General features: G+C 33.1%; 1 protein-coding gene across 1 annotated transcript in view; it reads right to left on the reverse strand.

Annotated features, from left to right (window-relative positions):
• Positions 1 to 21,099, reverse strand: part of GEFmeso (Guanine nucleotide exchange factor in mesoderm) — an 83,053-nt gene that overhangs the window by 11,149 nt on the left and 50,805 nt on the right. Inside the window, exons 2-4 of the mRNA XM_090117357.1 lie at positions 14,915 to 16,198; positions 14,520 to 14,629; positions 7,462 to 7,556 (exon numbers count right to left, since the gene is read on the reverse strand). Of these exons, the coding sequence (XP_089973483.1) occupies positions 7,462 to 7,556; positions 14,520 to 14,629; positions 14,915 to 16,198 (1,489 nt within the window). The remainder of the gene's footprint in view (positions 1 to 7,461; positions 7,557 to 14,519; positions 14,630 to 14,914; positions 16,199 to 21,099) is intronic.

The raw sequence follows: 21,099 nt of genomic DNA on the forward strand, positions 1-21,099 counted from the left end.
ACTGTCCTGTGTTGAGCTTGAGCGTTACATTATTGTTTGCGTATACAGACCTCCTTCCAGTGACTATAATTTGTTTGAGACAGTCATGGAAGAAATATTAAAGCGTTTAGGCAGGAGTAAAAAGAAGGTAATAGTATGTGGTGATTTTAATATTGATTTACTTTCACACACACAAACGGCAACACGAATAGTTAATTTGTTTCATTCATTTAATCTGTATAAACTTTTTGATGAGCCCACACGAATAACACCTACTTCTGCAACTTGTATTGATAATATATACTGTGATTGCAAATGTTTAGAAAAATATATTCTCAACACGCTAACTTCGGATCACTGTGGCCAGAAAGTAGTTTTTGAATGGGATTGCATACCTACATTTAAAAGAATTAATGTTAGGCCTATAACTAGAAAAGGCATTCATACATTTAGAAATAATATTGATAATAAACTACCTGACCTGAATAATCAATCCTTTCATAAAAATCCTTGTGAAATGTTTACAAATCTTTTTAAGTTCATTCGTAGTGAATATGAAAAAATATTTAAAATTAAATCTTTAACTATTACCAAGGATTTACCATTCAGCCAATGGGCAACTCCTAGTATACACAGATGCAGGAACGTTCTTTACGAGTTATATGGTATGAAACAATATAACAAAGACTTGTCATTTCTTAGTTATGTTAGAAATTATTCAAAAACATTTAAAAAAGTTTGTTTCACTGCCAAGAGTTTGTATATCAGAGACAAAATACGCAACTCTGACAATAAAGTTAAAACGGTTTGGACAATTATTAATGGTGAATTGGGCAAAATCCGATCAAACGATAGTACCATAAAACTTGTCAACTCTGGTAGGGTCATTGACAAAAGTGCTGATGTTGCGCTTGCTTTTGAAGATTTCTTTAGTAGTGTCCCTGCTAGTTTAACTAAGAATTTAAATTCGTCTTCAGCGCTTGCAGAGTCTTTATTGAGGGATCACGTTGCTGAGTGTAACAAATTATTTGAATTGCGACACGTGACTGCTGATGAAGTTGTTAAAACCTTTAAAACATTAAATTTAAAAAAAAAACCTGTGATCTCTGGGGTATGTCTGTAAATTTAGTAAATAATATCATAGAAAACATTGCCAATCAACTAGCGTTTATATTTAATCAGTGTTGCGACTGTGGTATATTCCCTGATTTACTAAAGTTTAGCAAAGTTATTCCTTTATTTAAAAGTGGTGACCAAGAAGACAGTAATAACTATAGGCCAATTTCCATATTACCAACTTTGAGCAAAGTCTTCGAGAAACTAATTTTAAACCAATTAAATAGTCATTTTGCAACAAATGGTTTACTGCACGCCAAACAGTATGGTTTCACAAAGGGGCGCTCTACCACTGATGCCGGAGTAGCTCTTTTGTCACATATATACAAAGCATGGGAAAATTCAAAGAATGCTTTGGGGATATTCTGCGACCTTTCTAAGGCTTTCGACTGTGTAGAACATTCCACTCTATTACGGAAACTAAATTTTTATGGTATCAAAGGTTTAGCTCAGGATCTCATAGCTTCATATCTTCAGAACAGGGTACAAACCGTTGTCTAGTTAGTTGGTAGTTGGAGAGAAATCTCGCGGTGCGCCGATTAACATAGGTGTTCCGCAGGGATCTATCTTAGGACCGTTTTTGTTCTTAGTGTATATTAATGACCTACCTTATTATTTGCAGGATATGTGTGAAATAGTACTGTTTGCAGATGACACCTCATTAATTTTTAATGTGGATAGACATGACACAAATGTTGACGAAGTAAACTCTGCTCTTTTACGCATATCCAATTGGTTTAATGCTAATAATTTACTATTAAATACAAAAAAAACAAATTGTGTAGAATTTATCCTCCCAAATGTAAAAAAGGTGAAAAGGAATATTATTTTAAACGGGGAGGTATTATACCCTGTGGAATCGACTTTTTCTTGGTTTGACATTAGATGAGAAGCTTCAATGGGGGGCCCATGTTACCACCACCGCTGCTAAGCTCAGCTCAGCTGCATATGCAGTTAGAAGAATAAGGCATCTCACCGATGAAGAAACGGCTAGATTGGTTTACTTTAGCTACTTTCATAGCATAATGTCCTATGGAATTCTGCTATGGGGCAGGGCTGCAGATATAGAAACTATATTTATATTACAGAAAAGAGCCATACGCTCTGTATATAATTTGCGTGCTCGAGACTCAGTAAGAGATCTCTTTAAGAATACTGGTATCCTTACTGTACCGTCGCAGTATATATTTAATAATATTTTATATGTACATAATAACGCTTACTTACACACAAAAGTAGGAGATAGACATTGTTATGACACAAGAAACAGAAATAAAATTGAAATGCCATTATTCCGGCTAGCTAAAGTTAAAAATTCATTTATGGGCCAAGGTATACGCTTTTACAACAGAATTCCTCATAATATTAAAGAGTTAAGTAGTTCTAAATTTAAATCTTATATAAAAAATGTACTTGTCAAGAGAGCCTATTACAGTATTAAGGAATATATGGAAGATAAAAACCCATGGAGGGTTGTCGCGTAAAAACCACAGGACAGTTCTTTGGCATATTATGATAATATAATATTATGATATTATTACATATTATGTAATTTGTAAAATTGTAAATCTGACATGATTAAAAAGAGCAACTATGGAGTTTCTTGCCGATTCTTCTCCGTAGATACTGCTTTCCGAATCGGTGGTAAATGTTAAAATATGTACTTAATGACGTTTCAAAAGTGCTTCTAGAAGAAGTCTAATTGAATAAATAAATGTTTGAGTTTGAGTTTGAGTTTACAGTATATGAATATGATCTGCAAAGACTTTGAATATTTTTGTTTTAACCCCGCAATCAGTTCTAGAATAATATTCTATCATATTATGATTACGTTATTTTAAGTAAAGCAAGCAAGTTGGGAAATAAATTATAAATGACATTTTAACCACCAATTAAATGCATTGTCGTGTCGTTAGATAGTCGCATAGTCGCCCATCTATACCGAGCCTAAACACTTCGGAATAGATATTACACAGTAACTGGTTCCAAATGCTGCGGTTTTACTTTCATATGCAAAAACTGGATTAGAATTAAAGATGGCTTTGGTTCTTCATCTAATTATAAATTTAATTTTATGCATTTTCCATGTCCGTTTTCGAGATTTATGACAGGCGTTGATTGATTCTACATTCTTAATTCACATGGAAGTAATAAGTACTAAGTAATGCTTAGTAATAAAGCTCTGTACTAAGTTTCTGACTTGAAGTGATTTTAAAAAAATCTACGGGCTGTAGTTATACATGTAACGTTGTTGTACCTCTCTACGATTATTGTATCAGATACCATTTTACTTATTTTCCAATTTTCAATTACTATTTCTTTAGACTTATCCCATACACAGATTTACAAGCCGTTATCGTGATTACAAAGCCGGTGATATATCAGGGATTGTGTTGTTGAGAGCAAATCCTCCCCTTATCCAACATTTTGACGTCCCCTGCTTTATAGACACCCTCGCTAACAGGGCTGGACTTTACTTTGGAAAAATAAGTTACTCTTATGTGATATTCATAATGCAAGATTATAATTATTATTTATTAGGTATCGTTTTTACTTAAAATGGAAGTTTCTATATAATTCGCTCGTTTCCATGATATTTTTAAATTTACTTGTACTTTATGGAATATAATTCTTACCACGATTACAAAGAATTGGGCGATAACGATTTACGTAATTATAGTAAGTAAAAACCTCAATAGAATTTCTCAGGTATGCAAAAAATTAGAAGTTAATTATAGACAAATGAAGCAATCAATATCAATTTCGCACAGCCACAAATAATGGTTCTAGCAGAATTCAAGAAAAAACTGCGAGCTAAGTACACATTATGCTATGTCATTACAGTAAAGTTATTTTGAAACGACCGAGCGTTGTCAATTTAAAACCAATACATCTAATTACATGCACTTAGTCACGCTTAGTAATTTACACTGTTGGATTCATTTTGCCTATAATTTCCTGTTCCATTAACTCTTTAATACAATACATGAAGGACATAACCTAAATGTTACTATGTGTTCTTGGAATTGTTTATTGCGTATTGGTTATTCCTTTAGTTTGTTTATTTAAACGCCCTTATTTGTAGGTAATATTTTTAATAGAGTAATGTGTAGACACGACGATTATTTATCAATAATTTTTAATCAAAACTCAAGACTCCAAATCAGTCTTTCCCAACGTGGGCGATAACGCCCCCTTGTGGGCGCTGCAGGCCTAAAGAGGGGCGGTAAGAGACCCAGAAAAAAAAGGGGGCGTTGTGTAGGGCTTTGGGGTCGATTTATAATTTCATCTACCTAGCTAGGAAGACTCTTAGAAACCGACTGAGCTCTCGACTTCGAGAGTCGACATCTTGTGAACATCAACTAATATTAATTAAGATATAGCTCAAACTCGGTTCGATATAATAGACCGCAGGCAATCATGTTTTAACAAGTTTTTGTTAAATAATCCGATTTGTACATTCCTGTATCTATCGGCTGGTTCTATAATACTTGTTCTTGCTTGTCGAGTACGATTGGGCGTCGAATGAGATAAACGAGTTTATGCACGTTTGATGTCTTATTCCTGTTGGTGCGTGCTGCTTATGCAATCCTATATAAACGACGTAAATTTATTTTATTTTCATTTGCGGTTTCGCGCATAATAGATAAGCAGTACACTTGATTTCAACACTTACGTATTTCTCAAAACAAAACAATGTCGGAAGTAAAAAAGAAGAGACGGCAATACTCTGCGGAATATATTAAATTCGGATTTATTGAAAATCCCACAAACCCGTCGTCGCCTTTGTGTCTTTTATGTCTAAAAACATTTTCGAACGAAGCAATGAAGCCTTCAAGACTGCAAGATCATTTGAATAAAATGCATCCAGATAAAAAAGACAAGAATGTAGCATTTTTTCAAGACCTAGAGAAGAAGCATAATACTCAGCCAAGTGTATCAAAACTATTTTCGGCGGCTGCTAAGCAAGATGACGACAGACTTCGAGCTTCGTACAATATCTCTTTGTTAATTGCTCAAAAAGGCAAACCACACAACATCGGAGAAGAGTTAATTTTGCCAGCAATAAAGGAAGTAATAACTACTGTGCTTCATAAACCGGCCGCAGATATTATCCGAAAAATTCCTTTGAGTAATAATTCTGTGCAAAGACGAATTGATGAAATGGCTGAAAACATTGAAGAATCATTGTGCAATCATCTGAGGACTAGTCAATTCTCAATTCAGCTCGATGAGTCCACTTTACCAACTAATGAAGCGTTGTTGCTATCTTACGGGAGGTTTATTAAAGATGAGAAAATACGTGAAGAACTATTGTTTTCCAGAAATTTGGAGACAGATACAAAAGGCGAAACCATATTCAATACATTGGAAAAGTTTTGTGAAGAGAAAGAGATTCCTTTGAAAAATATTATATCAGTTGCTACGGATGGCGCTCCGGCTATGACAGGGCGCCATAAAGGCTTCATAGCGTACTTAAAGAATAAAATTCCAGATGTCCTTGCTATACATTGCGTTATTCATAGACAACATTTGGTTGCTAGAAACTTAAGTGAACGACTATTTCAATCACTGCAATATGTCATCAAAGCAGTCAATAAAATCCGTAGCAGCTCTTTGAATGATAGATTATTTCATCAGCTTTGTGCTACTAATGACGAAGATTTCAACCGTTTGTTGCTTCATACTGAAGTTCGTTGGCTGTCAAGAGGCAATTGTCTGATTCGATTTTACAACCTGTTTGACTCTGTGATAGAGTTCTTGGAAACTAAAGATACAGAACTGCGCAACAATCTCATAACATCAAAGAATGATATAGCTTACATGACAGACCTGTATAAACTGTTCAACGACATGAACCTCCAACTGCAAGGCGATGAACTAAATTTAATTAAAACAAAAAATGTCGTTGCTGCTTTCGCAGCCAAACTGCTTCTGCACAAAAAGAATATGGGCAGACGTGAGTTTCACAATTTTCCGAATTTATCAGTATTTTGCAGTAACGACGACTTGTTTGCCTACTGCCAACATTTGGAAAACCTCCACATTGACTTCACCGAACGATACCAGGACATTTTAAACTTGGAAATACCAGACTGGGTGTTGGATCCGTTTTCAAATGTCAACACAGCAATGTCACCTCAGCTGGAAGAAGAACTTATAGAATTGACAACAAACGAAGAAACAAAAATCAAGTTTAAAAATGGATATCAAGAATTTTGGCTACAAAAACCGATCCCACAATTGTACCCTGGATTGTGGTCAATTGTTCAACGATTCTTGATAGCATTCCCATCGTCATATTTGTGTGAACGTGGATTTAGTGCTGTGGCAACGCTGCTTACTAAAAAGAGAAATCGTTTGCGTGTTACCGAACGTGGCGACTTGCGGCTGTTTTTGAGTAAATTGGAACCTGATATCAACAAACTTATTGAACAGCATCAGATTCAACCTTCACATTAGTTTTTATATAAGAATTGATTATGTTTGTTTTATTTTCAATAAAAGATACTCTACTATAAAGTTGCGTTTCAATAATCAGTTATAAGTACTTAGCGTTTTTTAAGTATGTTTAAAAAGGGGGGCGTTAAAAAATAATTTATTCTTAAAGTGGGCAGTAGACAAAAAAAGGTTGGGAACCCCTGCTCCAAATGAATATAAAATAGCTTTTACATACTTATTAAATCGTTATTCAAGTAATATCATTAAAACTAGGTTACGCTAACAAAGTAATCAATAAAATACAGCCTAATTAAGAACCTCCACTTTTTTAAGTTAGTTAAAATGTTGTTAGTACAGCCCTGTTGTTGCTATGGAAGTGTAACAGCTCGTTTTAATATTGCAAGAGTGATTTTTACCACGGTTTATACTGTGATAACTAGTAAAGCTGCATAGCTAATATACTATGATAAATAAAATATAGGATTACTAGCTTTCCGCCCGCGGCTTCACCCGCGTTTTCAAAGAAAAACCCGTTCCCTTAGAATTTCCGGGATAAAAGTATGGATTTTATCCCTAATGAAATCCATACTATAATAGTATAAATGCGAAAGTAACTCTGTCTGTCTGTCTGTTACTTAATCACGCCTACTGAACCAATTTGCATGAAATTTGGTATGGAGATATTTTGATAACCGAGAAAGGACATAGGCTACTTTTTATTGCGAAATATGTACCACGGGCGAAGCTGGGGCGGACCACTAGTACTTTATAAATTTAAAACATATGGCAAGTATACATATGGCAACTAAACCCTAAGACTAAATACTAAACCGATAGAATTTTAACCTACTTACTTTTATAATTCTGTAATGTTGTAGTTCTATGTATGTAATTGGAAATAAATATATTTGTTTAATAGCTTACTTGTTAAATGCGTAAATATCTTCGATGTTGTTGAACAGCTCCGATAGCTCATCGTCCGAAAACGTTGAGTCCCTTCGCCATACATGCAGGTATCCCTGAAAAATGTTATGATTTTTGTTAACTACTGAATTAAAATATTAAGTACCTACTTATTATTTGTAGAATAAGCCGAAAAAAGGAGCAGTATTTATGATATTATCTTGACTGAATCTCAGTCATTATTATCATACATAAAGAACTATTAGAAGAACTATGTGTAAATGTTTTATTTTATCCGTAACTAGCTTACCGCCCGCGGCTTCGCCCGCTTTTTCTAAAATCTAATAAATCATATACTAAAACCTTCCTCTTGAATCACTCTATCTATTACAAAAAACCGCATCAAAATCCGTTGCGTAGTTTAAAAGATTTAAGCATACATAGGGACATAGGGACAGAAAAAGCGACTTTGTTTTATACTATTTAGTGATACACATACACAAATGTTGTATAATTAAAACATCTCTTAAATTAGGGATTATAATTATAACGAACCTAGTGAACATATTTACAAAACTTCTTAACTCAATTCTAACGGGTCAACCAAGAGGCTTTTATACTATGATGTATTAAGATTAACCAAGATAAGTTCCTCATACAATGGACAATCTATTGGTAAACCACATGCAGTCAGAACTCAATTTACGGAGTTCTAGCTCAGATTGTGAATAAAATTACATTTGTACTGTTCGTAATTTGCACGTTGTGACATCATTGGAATTTGAACTTTAGGATTGTAAACATAGGTTCCAATTTGAATATTGTTTACATTAAAGATCAAGATTGTCAACTAATTTTTCTATTTCTTAGTTAAGTAAGATTTTTGATAGAGAAGTTATAACTCAAAATAATAAAGAAAGAAACGTTTATTCTTTATGGACAGCACACACATTTGTACCTAAAATTTATAATTTACCTTGTTTGTTGATAAACAGTTCATTTAAATTTTAACTTGAATTTGGTAAACACAGTTCCCAAATCATCGTACCCATATTTAAATATCTATATTCAATACCATATTTTGAAATGCAGTAAAAACCGCGGGTCACAACTAGTTGACATGTTATCTGACTTTCTCTATCACCGGACGTTACAGATTGTCTCCCAGATGTGATACATAATCGATATACTGTATTGTATTGCAATTAACATACATTTAAGATTAATAAGAATACTTTAACTGTAAAATAAAAAAGCAGTAAGAAGAAACTTTATGCGAAAAAGCACTTGAAATTAAAGGAACTGCCAATACCTAAATAGAGCCACAGTTACCAAATTCAACTTAACTGCAACTTGATACAGCTCACAGATCACAGAAACTAAAGGGAGATATGGTTAGGGGGCGGGGCCGGTGAAATTTTTTATGAGACACGGTTTCGTACTCAGCGCAAGCGATTGGCATCTCTCTAGAGTCTAGATCTCTATGATACAGCTATTGTAATAAATCAATATTATAATCATGGGAGTTACTATATCATGTCTTAAACGTCTTAAAGCAGCATCAATGTGATATTAATTCCAGTGTGTAATTTATACAGCTCTGGAATTAATAGGTACTGAAATAATCTGCTTTTAAACATCATAATATTACCCCCCCCCCCGATACAGTATGTTAGAAACACAGGTTATACATAGTTATATTTTACTAGCTGCTCCGCGCGGTTTCACCCCCGTGGCTCCACTCCTGTTGGCCGTAGAGTGATGATGTATAGCTATATCTATAACCTTCCTCGATAATTGGGCTATCTAACACCGAAAGAATTTTTCAAATCGGACCAGTAGTTCCCGAGATTAGCGCGTTCAAACAAACAAACAAACTCTTCAGCTTTATAATATTTATATTTTATATGCTGACTAATGCAATGAACTGTAAACAATAAAAAATCATTCGGTCATTGTCATTGTCACGTTGGAAAGTGTCGTGAATCATGACATACATTCTTGCGGTTTTTTTATGGTGTGGGTCATAATACATGCGGTAGGTATGTCTTTAGAGTTCTAGGTCTACACGAGTGTAGAGTGTAGAGACTGTAGAGTAGAACGTAATTTAACAATAGCGTTAAATATTGTCTTGATACATTCATATGATATGTATATACTATATATCTATGTTTAAAGTGAGTTGTGTGGCAGAGATTGCTTCTAGCGATAAGTCCGCCAATATGTTTGCCTTAGCAAACCTAGCATAAATTGATTATCAGTGTAGGAAAAGCTTAGTTAAGTTAAAATTTTCCTTTGCATTTATTTAAATACCGGGCATCGATTTATCCCTTTGCATTGGTTCAAATGTCAGAGTAAACAAACTCTGTTTATTAAAAATTAAAAAAAAATATTTAACTGATAACATAGTCTGATTGTAGGTATTAGTGCAAGCTAAAATAGGAGAGGTCGATTTACTATGTACAGATTATCATTTTTTTTCTTATCCTATATTGACAGGAGTACACATTACACGGTGTAGATATATCGTCAACTAGATAAACGTCAATAAATATATCTCGCCATTACGTACGTAACGGGATACCATCCTGCGTTGCTTAACTTGCTAGGGCTGTCACTTGTGTATTTTTTGTGTAATAGGGTTGACTATTTTTTCTAGTAGTAAAATATAAAAAAAATCGCCTAAAAAGCATTGTACTACAAGATGTTATCGATTTATTTTATAGTGTCTAAGATAATCTAATGATTATACCTACAAAACGAATTTAACTACATACAACAAAAAACAAGATTAAAAAATTTGTTTCCAAATTCTTATGTTACGTATAACAATCATTACTACAATATTGCTTTTTTTTACTTCATACTCATTTTTTTTTCAAAGTGACAACCCTGCACAAGATGCGCGGGCGCAGGTACAAGCTCATTCAAAAGCGCATTAAATTGATTCAATAAAATAACTGTATCACGCCCACAGTGGCTATAAATATGGCATAGACTACGTATTTTTTATTAAGCCATAAAATATTTTACTTCTAGAACAATTTTTATGGTAAAAAAAAGAAGTATTGAAGAATTTTTATGCAAATAAGACTGATCTTAATAAGGAAGTATTATCGGCAGTTATTTTGTACATTTTTTGTCTCCGTTTATTTAAGTGTATGAAAATAAATAGGAGGACAATCTTACCCTTATTAAAACACTAATATATTATCGCACGAGAATTTAAATACTAAGTATGTTACAGTTTTTATAATATTCTACATATGAAAGTAGATAGGTGTTGCATGACTACCTACAATCGTAGATATTATCCATACTAATATTATAAATGCGAAAGTAACTCTGTCTGTCTGTCTGTTACTCAATCACGCCTTAACTACTGAACCAATTTGCATGAAATTTGGTATGGAGATATTTTGATACCCGAGAAAGGACATAGGCTACCAATTATTGCGAAATATGTACCACGGGCGAAGCCGGGACGGACCTCTAGTTTTCTATATTCAAAGCGCTTATAACCCACAAAGCAATATTTTCCATCAATAATTCTTAACAAAATATTCCCTTTATAGTCTATGCTACAAATTAGTATAATTCAGCCCACGTTTATTCCGGTCAATCGACACCCACGACGCACAATATTAACTTGAGATAAAAATAAGATGAATGAAACGTTCGACGCCATGTTGTCGCATATGTTCGCTTTCGTATTTATTTTATAGCATTACAATACTGCTTTGGTAAAATACTGATTACTAACTGTGCCTGGTTTTACCCGCATTACTCCTGTTAGTCTTAGCGTGATGATAATATACATTATTGTATAGCCTATAGCCTTCCTCGATAAATGACCTATCCAACACCGAAAGAATGTTCAAATCGGACCAGCAGTTACTGAGATTAGCTTTATAATATTTGAACAGTGGTACGATATAAAAAAATATTTTATAAATATATAAATAAATAAATATTTTTCAGGACAATTTTCACACAAGGCACAATCTGATCCCATACTAAGCTTTCGCTTGTGTTATGGAAACCAGATGGCTGATAAACATACATACATAATTTTTAAATAAATACTTATATAGATAATTTATAGTTGTATTGGCGAAGCCGGGGAGAACCGCAGTTTGCTTAATATACGAACAACTGAGAATTCCTTACAGTATAATTTTAGAGGGACACTAACATAATAAATAATAATACGTCCGTCTGGCATAAAGCTGATCACATATTAGAAAATCGATAAGTGAAACAGATGTGAAATACTGCCCTTATAGAGGGACAGGGTACTTCACTATTATTCACTACACGATAATTATAATACTACTATCTGACCGTTGCTTCGCTCGCATGTGCTTTACACCCATACAAACCACCCTCATTTCACAATCTCTAAATTTCATATAGACATACGAGAAAAAAAGATATCTGCAATTTAAAATTATCCAAACTCATGAGATTAAACAGGCAAAAAGAAGATCTTAGAGGTTTAAAAATTCTTAGATAGATATGTTTTTCCCTAAAATTGTACAATCTCGTATTCCCAGAAATTTGTTTATAACCAATAACACAGACTTAAAAGTTAAATAAGCAATAAACAAACAATTACAAAATGCAAATATATAAGAAAAAAACAATTAATCACAATGATAAATAAATATAAGATTTAATCAAAAGGAAAGTATAAAAACCCAATAGTTTGCGGTAAGATTTTCATCAGTAATTAACCGCAAGAAATTCAGTAGTCAACTGTCGTGTTGATGTTTTAATTAATTAGCTGTGAGATTTATTAGACATAAATAACTGGGTTTATTTATAGTTAATTGAAATGAAACATGATTAAATTACATCAAATGAAACTTTATATTTTTTCTAGTATTACTTTCTATAGTCGAAAAAAATGAACAATTTGATTTATTTCTGAATGCTTTAACCGGCAATTGAATAAAAAAAATATTGTTAAATATCGTTTAAGAGAGGTTGTGTGTGTTGTTTAAATATGCGGAATTTTGCAATGAAAAAAAGAAATCGCTGGTTAAAACTTGTGTTGATACAAAAAGACTAATATTATGAAGCTGAATAGTTTGCTTGTTCGTTTGCATGCTTGAATGCGCTAATCTCACGAATCGTGGATTTATTTACCAATAGGAGCGGAGCAATGCGGCTAAAACCGCGGGGCAAATGTATTTGTACTTGTATCATAAAATTGATCAAATTAATATTCAGTAGTATTCAATAACTTTTATATGTATAGTCCACAGTCCACACTCTACAATTATTAACTACAATTTATTTCACAAAATCACTCAGCATGATACAGATGATCAAAGCATCTAAAACTTCTGAGATTAGATATAAATCCAGATAACTAAGAAAACGTATAAAAATATGCGTCCCATAAAGGGATAGTTCCTTATTAAATACATTTTAATATGGTCCTGACAGCAGACAGATTGTCACAATGATTGATCATTATAACCCACCACTTTATAAGACCCTCTATTCTAACAACTTATCTTCTTTAGAGAGATCTTTTTATATTGGCCATTGAAGTAAACCTTATCTAGGCAATGAATTGTCAACTCTATATTAAAGTAATACAGTTCATTATCGTAAATAACAATTTTATAGGTCTCCCAACGGGATGGGAAGCCAAATACGGGATAGAGGATGGAGCGGTTTTTGCTAATTGTAACTAATTCTAGGCTATGAAGATCTGAATAAAAATCAGCATTTCATTCGTTTTATATGGGTGTGCTGGATGTGTGGAGTTTCTTTGGATAATTGTTACTGTAAATATGTAGTAAGATATATCAAAGAGGATGGCACATGGACTCATATGTAGTTAAGGAAAATACTGATGTATGTTAATTTTTTTTGGGTTTAAAATTACTTGTACCCTGGGCTAAGTGTTTCTGCATTATATTCAAATCAATTAACAGTATTCGAGTAATTAATTGACACACATAATATACGACTGAATTTTGAATTATGCTTTGAGGATATTCGAATTAATAAAGAAATAAGCTAGCGTTGTAAAAAAAATTAAATTATTTAATATTATACAAATTGAAACTTTTATAAAGAAAACAACGAATGAAAAAGTGTTTTAATTTATGGGCCTGAAAATATTTCAATTAGACATTTTGTTTATAGTTTTTTGTTCCATAGCAACGCCTTGTCCTAGTGACCTCCAAAATAAAAATCGATTTTGATGTCATATTGCGATTACCTTGAAATTCTTAGAATTGTAGGGTAGCTATTGTACTATTTCAAACAAAAAATACATTTTGCTTATCGTGTAAACATCGATAAGTATCAATTAAAATTGGCCACTCAAATTACTTCTAAACAAAAAACAATAACAACATTAAAAATAGAATCAGGAAATGCAACCTCTTTAGTTCCATATACTGACAGCATTGCGTAAAGTTTAGACAAATTTAAATATGGAGAGATGCGTGAATTGGAACGCATCTGATGTTTCAAAGACATAGGAAATGGCGGGAAAATAAAACAAACAAACGTGAACGGATACCGTAATGGGGATAATTGGCCGCGATGAAATAATATAGATACAACGTCTCTAATTAAACTGTTTTATAAATAAAAGGTAAGGAAACCAGACATTCTGTATTGTTCCATATTCATATAATATATGTAGTGGAAAAACAAAAAGCAGGCAGGGAGTGCTGCTATAATAAAAACGATTGATCCGTGGACCGTGACATCTCATAATATGAAAAAGTTAAAGTCAAAACTCATAATCAAATGTAATTTTCAACGATCATGTAATTAATTTTATGGGTCCATTTATTTAATACTAAGCTACTGTAATGACAAAAATTAAATCGCAACTAATATTTCCAGCAGGATATGTCCTCCAACAATACTTTTAGCTTATAATTACTCTGACCAATTGAATTTCAAATAAAAATATACGTATTTTTTCAAAGAAAATTTTCAAATTTCAAATAAAGAAACGCATTATACGCCTACCAAAACACCCAACAAATAGAAATACAGGGTATAAACTATACCCCGTTATCCAGTCTAAATACGTCACTCACCTCGACCACTTGTCGCAGATCTTCAACATAAACATTCTCGGTCTGCACTATTTCAGCACAGACCCGCTCCAGCTGCGACAGTCCAGATAGCTCCTCGAATACATTCTGCCCTGGTAACATAATATGGTTAGAATCAAGTTATGTTTGAGATTATTGTGGAAATGTTTAAAGAAAACAATTGATTCAATGGCCTGTTATCTGACTATGACAATTGACATGTTATTAGGATGTAAAAAAGTGTGTATTGAAGTTGTTAAAAAGTAAATGTTTTATGATACGAATGCTGCGTAAAGACGTAGATTTTAATTCAGAACTAACAGTGAAAACTATTACCCGATTAATTAACATATCACAACCAAAATAGAAATTTAATTTCAGCTTCAAAATTTACTTACTTGGTATCGTCTCCGTTCGACTCTCTTCTGATATGCTCGCCTTCAACACCCCAGCGTTATTAACAAAGTTATTGCTTCCATTAGCAGATGTCATGTCGACATCACTATGGTCGTCCAAGCTCTCGATCGAAGCAAGGTATGCGGAGTTCACTCCTCCCTTATTTTGAACACCACTGCTTGATGTTGAACTCGACGAAGCAATGGAACTCATGGAAAGCGGTCTAGTCACTTGTACAGGCGGATTGAGACGCACAACTTCTTTCTCTGGTCCCAATTTCAAGTTTCCCGTAGATCCTATTGCTTGCGGAAAAGGACCTGATTTTATTAGCTGTTTCGATACCTCTTTCGGTTCTTTCCTAGGAAGAGTACTAACTGCATCATTTGTTTTTGGAAATTTCGCCGGTGACACCTGAGGCGTTGATGTTTTTTCAGGTTTCAATGGAGAATTGTCTTTTGATGATAGTTTTATATCGAATTCTCTATCATTCGAAGTTATAGAGAGTTCGATAGATTGATCGATGTATGGCAAGGATAATGATTCAAATGCAGTTTTATTATTATTAGGTACATCGTAAATAGCCAGCTGATTATTTGTGGGAACGTCATATGTTTCTGGCTCATCAATTTTAAATTCTGGTCTAATTAATTTTTGTGGAGATTCTACTTTTTCATCCGGTATTTTGCCAAATGATTTTAGTCCGCATGGTTGATCATAAATTTCTACTGATGGTAATATTTCGACACCGGACTGAGATATTTTAGAAGTAGCTCCTACTAAGGGGATATTACATTTACGTGTCGATGATCTAGCAATACTGTTTGTTTTCTTTTGAAATCGCAACGTCGTCGTCTCAGACGCGCTGGACAACATTCGTTTAACGTTCGGCGAAAGGTTATCGAATGCAGTTTCTGTTTTCGTTTCTTTGAACACCTTTTGCGCTTTGTTATTAACATCGACATCACTGGTAAAGTCACATTTATCACTAGCACCATTGTTATCACTTTTAGTTCGAATGTTGTACAGGGAACTTTTGTTAAGCGAGGCAATGGGAAGTTTGACGCTGCCTGCAATCTTCGATGGGTCCTTTGGTGGGCTGGAGCAAACGTCTGCTTTCGCGCTGTCCTTATCTTCTGTCATTGTTTTTGGAATGTTTTGTACTGGTGGGTCGTTTCTAGCATCTTTGGCTGTTTCTAGGCGGATCGCATCTGGCCTTAAGCTCTTTGCTGGTTCGAGGAGGGCGTCGTATATTCCAATGAGAGTGGGAGTGAGGTCTGTTGTACTTCCTGTGAAAGAAGAAATATAACGTTAATAAAGAATACAGTCATATGTAATTAGAGAAATATTAGAAACGACACATAAGGGCTAAATTAAGAAACATTCTATAGTTAACTTGTAGAAATATATTATCTTTCTCGGTTATGATAAACTAAAACATATGCACAAACTATAAAAACAATTTAATAGTCCATAAATCTCGAAATTTTAACCGTCCTTTTGATTTTGATACGTCATAACAAACCATCTACGATTACATAATAAAAGATTAGACCTTTGCGAGAGTTTTAAATTAAACCTGATAGCCATAAAGGTAAAGCAAGATTGTATCAGGTCAGGATTATGACACTGCTAACAAAAAGGCTTTTAGAAGTATTAAGTTCGTGTCGTAGGAAGGGGTCGAATGACTATCTTTATTTGGATGTTTTGTTTTGTTATCTGTAGCGAGTTGATATGTATTTAGACAATGTTTTAGTGGTTTTATAAGATAGTATTGTTTCCGTCTGATATTTTTGATTTCCTAGAGGATAAATTATTGACTTTAAGTTATCTACCTACGACAAGAGACTTAAGATTTCTGTTATCGATAATAATCGAAAGTTACTTTAGTTTTAAAATATACATAGGTAGTTAAAAGCTTAATTCTTTAAATATAATGCATTGCAAGATAGGTAGGTACATTTGTAAATTATGTTAATAAATGTTAATATGTCACCACTCACAAATGCAATAAATAACGATAAGTTCATTACACAATATACCAATAACGTATAATATGAAAGAGCCAATTTCCCCACGGTATTCAATTATAACTAACATCCTTTCTCAATTTTCATATATATTTTTCCTAAATTCTAAACCACGTGGTTCCACTTAGACCAACTATCATAACCTCAAACGTCATTAATTCTCACAGCTGTGACATAACGTTTCGTGACCCGTTCGACGGAAGTGAACCATTAGTAGGGTCAAGGGGCAGTAGCCGAATTGTGATCTTAATTAGGTATTGCGATATGTTAGGCTGCGTTAACCCTTAGCTGGTATCGCCTTTTTTGGCAACACTACCGGTATCGTGGGTCAAATTTTACCCATACCAAACAATCTGTTGTAGAACGTTGATTTTTTTATAATTTGTATAAAATATGGTTAGTCATGAAATAAACAAATATTTTTTTACAAAATTAACTTTGTTTCATTTTAGAATATATAAAAAAATATTATGTTTTACACGCATTTGTAACTAACCTTATTTTTTGGCACTTTTTGGTTAGTGTGAACTTAAAACATAAAAAAAAATAGAAATGTAAGAAAAAATTTAACTAAAAGATATTTATGGCACTTCTCATATCTTTATAATAACAAAAAAATATATTACTTCTGAGATCAGCATAAAATAAAAAAAATGACAACCAAAACCAAAATGACTTCTACCATCAACCATCATCCTCATCTTCTTTGCTCTCATCTCTCGTATTTTCTCTTATTCTCGTATTCTCCTCTTTTTTTTTCACTGTCGTCAGAACTTACTCCAAAATACTGTCTTCTGAGCAACTAACAGGTTAGGGACTGTCTCGATCGTCATCGATGATTTCGTCGTCACAAAGTTGGGTTATATTTGGTGTCCTTTCATTTTCCGATTCCAAATCATCACTTAAGTCGTCTATATCAACTCCTCGATTTGTCTATCGTTCAAAAAGCCTCCATTGTAGTACAAATAAACACTAAAACAAAAAAAGTACGTAATTACACCCAGTGAAAAAAGTTACATATTTGGTGTCGTGGGTCAAACGTGACCCAGACAGCTACTTACCTCCGCTCCTAAGATAGTCCCAGCGCTGCACTTCCACCCCCCGCCGCAGCTAGTGAAGCACTGAGAATACGTAGAAGCGCACAGTCGTTACATAAATATTAAAAGAATTATAACTGAAAATGTTCGCTTCTGGGTCAAATTTGACCCACGATACCTGCTAAGGGTTAAGACTGCTAGATATTGCATTATGTTAGGCTGGGTTTATTATAAGACTTCATTTATTTGAGCAACTATAACTCATTTTGTTACTTATATTTTCTATGATTGTTAAATATTGTTTGGTGTACGGATTTTGATGCGGTTGTTTTTTTTAATAAATACTTATACTGATTCTCGAGGAAAGTTTTAGGATATAATTTATTAGATTCTAGACAAAGCTAAACTAATTTATTCTTTATAACTAGTTTATTTCTCATGACGTCACACACACCTAAATACCTTACTAAAGTTTTAATGTAAGTTATTCGTTGATAGATACTATAAAAATAAAATCAATAAAGACTATTACGCAAATTGCATCTTTTTAATAAAGACGCTACATACCATAACAATATAACTACTATACGTATATGTTAGAATATTTTACAAGCCCACAAATAAAGCTAAGATCAAAGACTGCTTTCCATATTTAGAATGTTTCCTGCACTCTGTGGTTTGTGGCATTCTTGGAATGTTTGCGAATTGTTTTGAAAACAACTCTTGAAATAGTGTGGAAGCTTTGTGTAAAATCTGAGTTTGTATTAATTTCCACCAATTAGGCGGGCTTAGAGAGAAGTGTCCTATTACATCGTAGTTTTATGTATTTTGATACTTTACTTGTAACTTTTGAACTTGCATAATAGAGATAAGTTTGGGATATACGAGTGCATAGTGAGCTTTTTGGGCAGAAAACTTTATGATAAATAGTATTGAAATGTTAACACAAGTTTTTTTTAAAGTTTTGAAGTTGAAATTTGAAAGCAAGCGCTGGTGTTTTAATTACATCTAAATTCTAAAGCTATAATGGGATTAATGTTTTAATCGATTATCAATGGTTAATATAATTATTATTATATTTAAGGGATATAATAATATCGTGGTTAAAAGCTCTTACGTATTATTTTGTTGTACGTTTTTACTATCTTATCTTATCTTTAAAACAATGGTTATGAATAGTAACCAATCTTTAAATATTTTAAAAGATTCTCATTTTTCTCTGCTTCACACACATATCTTGTATGACAGATAACAAAAAAATAAATAAATAAAACTAGCTGTGCCTTGCGGTTTTACTCGCAGTGGTCCACTCCTGTTGGTCTTAGCGTGATGATATACATATAGCCTTAGATTACAAAATAAAATACAGATGGAGCATGTCAATCATTCATCGCCCTTGTCAAAGAAAATACGAAATCAAAAACGAATACGTTCCTCCGCTAGTGCTATAGCGATTCTAGTGTCATGCAATACGTCAAAAGGGGTTTGATATTTTAGTAAAAAAATGCTGTCTTGTGATATTAAAACGCTGTAAAACTTGTTCCCGAAAACAAACAAAAAGATAAAACATCGTTTTACAGATTTTCTGTAGATTATTTGGCTTATTGAATTTTGTATACAAATAATAATTTTACAAATACGAAGGAATTCAAAACTTCAACGTATGCTGCCAGTATTTTGAAAATGAATTTGCCATTTTTAGGGGTAAAATGGTTAAAAGATATTCGGGGTAGTGCTGTTGGATTTTTCGGTCGTGAATGTGATTATTTGTATAGTGCAATAAAAGTTCATGGTCATTATTAGATTATTTTAAAAAGCATTATACATTTTTTTGTTACTTTTATAAAAAGCGTCGTTTTCGCTTGCGATTTAATTCATGTGAACACATGATGGATAATATGATGAAAATAAAATTTCCCGCATTCTCGACAAAAAACTACCGCTATTTGCATTCATATGTTTTGAAAAATAAAAACTTTTTTTAATGTAATTTATTTAATAAATTTAATGTAATTTATTTAATAAAAATTGAATAAAATTATTTTGTCCATGTATAGATAACTTTAGTAGATACTAGATAGGTGATAAAATAATTTTTACAATATTATAAAATAATATCAAAAACCCGAATTTATATTAAAATAAAAATTAAAACATGACTGCTAATAATTTATGTAGCCTACGTCACTACCACCACAGCTACCTTCATAATTCAGATGATTGCAATGACACCTCACAAGTCACAACTCAAAATCGATCCAATAGTTTATACTGCAGGGCGTGTCAAAGAAATATTATACATACATACCTACACTCGAAAAACATAACCCTCTTTCTTCCGTAGTCGGGCAAAAATTTGGGAAATTTTTCATTATCTGGTAACATAACACGCACACAGAAGCACCGTGTACGTACAGTGCAACGGCGAAATGACAGCACACATAGCTTTATGGAAATGACGATAAATTATTCGGTTTAGTTCGGCAACGCTCCATCTGCATATAGCCTTATAACTAGCCTTCCTCGATAAATGGGCTATCTAACACAGAAATAATTTATCAAATCGAGCAGTTAGTTCCTGAGATTAGCCTTTTCAAACAAACAAACAAACTCTTCTGCTTTGTAATATTAGTTTAGATAATAAACTATAGCTTCCAACATTAAGTAACATAATATTCTATTGAACATAATAATACATCATTTAAACAGTGTGTTACCGTAAAGGTCCGACTTTCTACTTTCAATATGTCAATATCCACCCATTATTGTAGTTCCTTATATTGTTCACTTTCTAAAGTTTATGATTTATTAGTTTCCTATGGCTTTACTATGTTTATATTATCACTAGCGGTCCGCCCCGGCTTCGCCCGTGGTACATATGAAAAATAGATGTTGGCCGATTCTCAGACTTACCCGATATGCACAGAAAATTTCATGAGAATCGGTCCACCCGTTTCGGAGGAGTATGCAGACTAACATTGTGACACTGACACGAGAATTTTATATATAAGATAACATTTTCTTTCTTTTGAAGGTTCCGTATTTAATAATGATAATTGCAGGATAAATAGTTTAAATTATAAGGTAGGTACTCAAATTTTGTGATAATATCGTGTGATTCGC

Source organism: Colias eurytheme, chromosome 27 (assembly GCF_061535395.1).
Source record: "Colias eurytheme isolate Ceu_HAF_F1 chromosome 27, ilColEury1 Martin Lab GWU primary, whole genome shotgun sequence".
NCBI classification, from domain to species: Eukaryota; Metazoa; Arthropoda; class Insecta; order Lepidoptera; family Pieridae; genus Colias; species Colias eurytheme.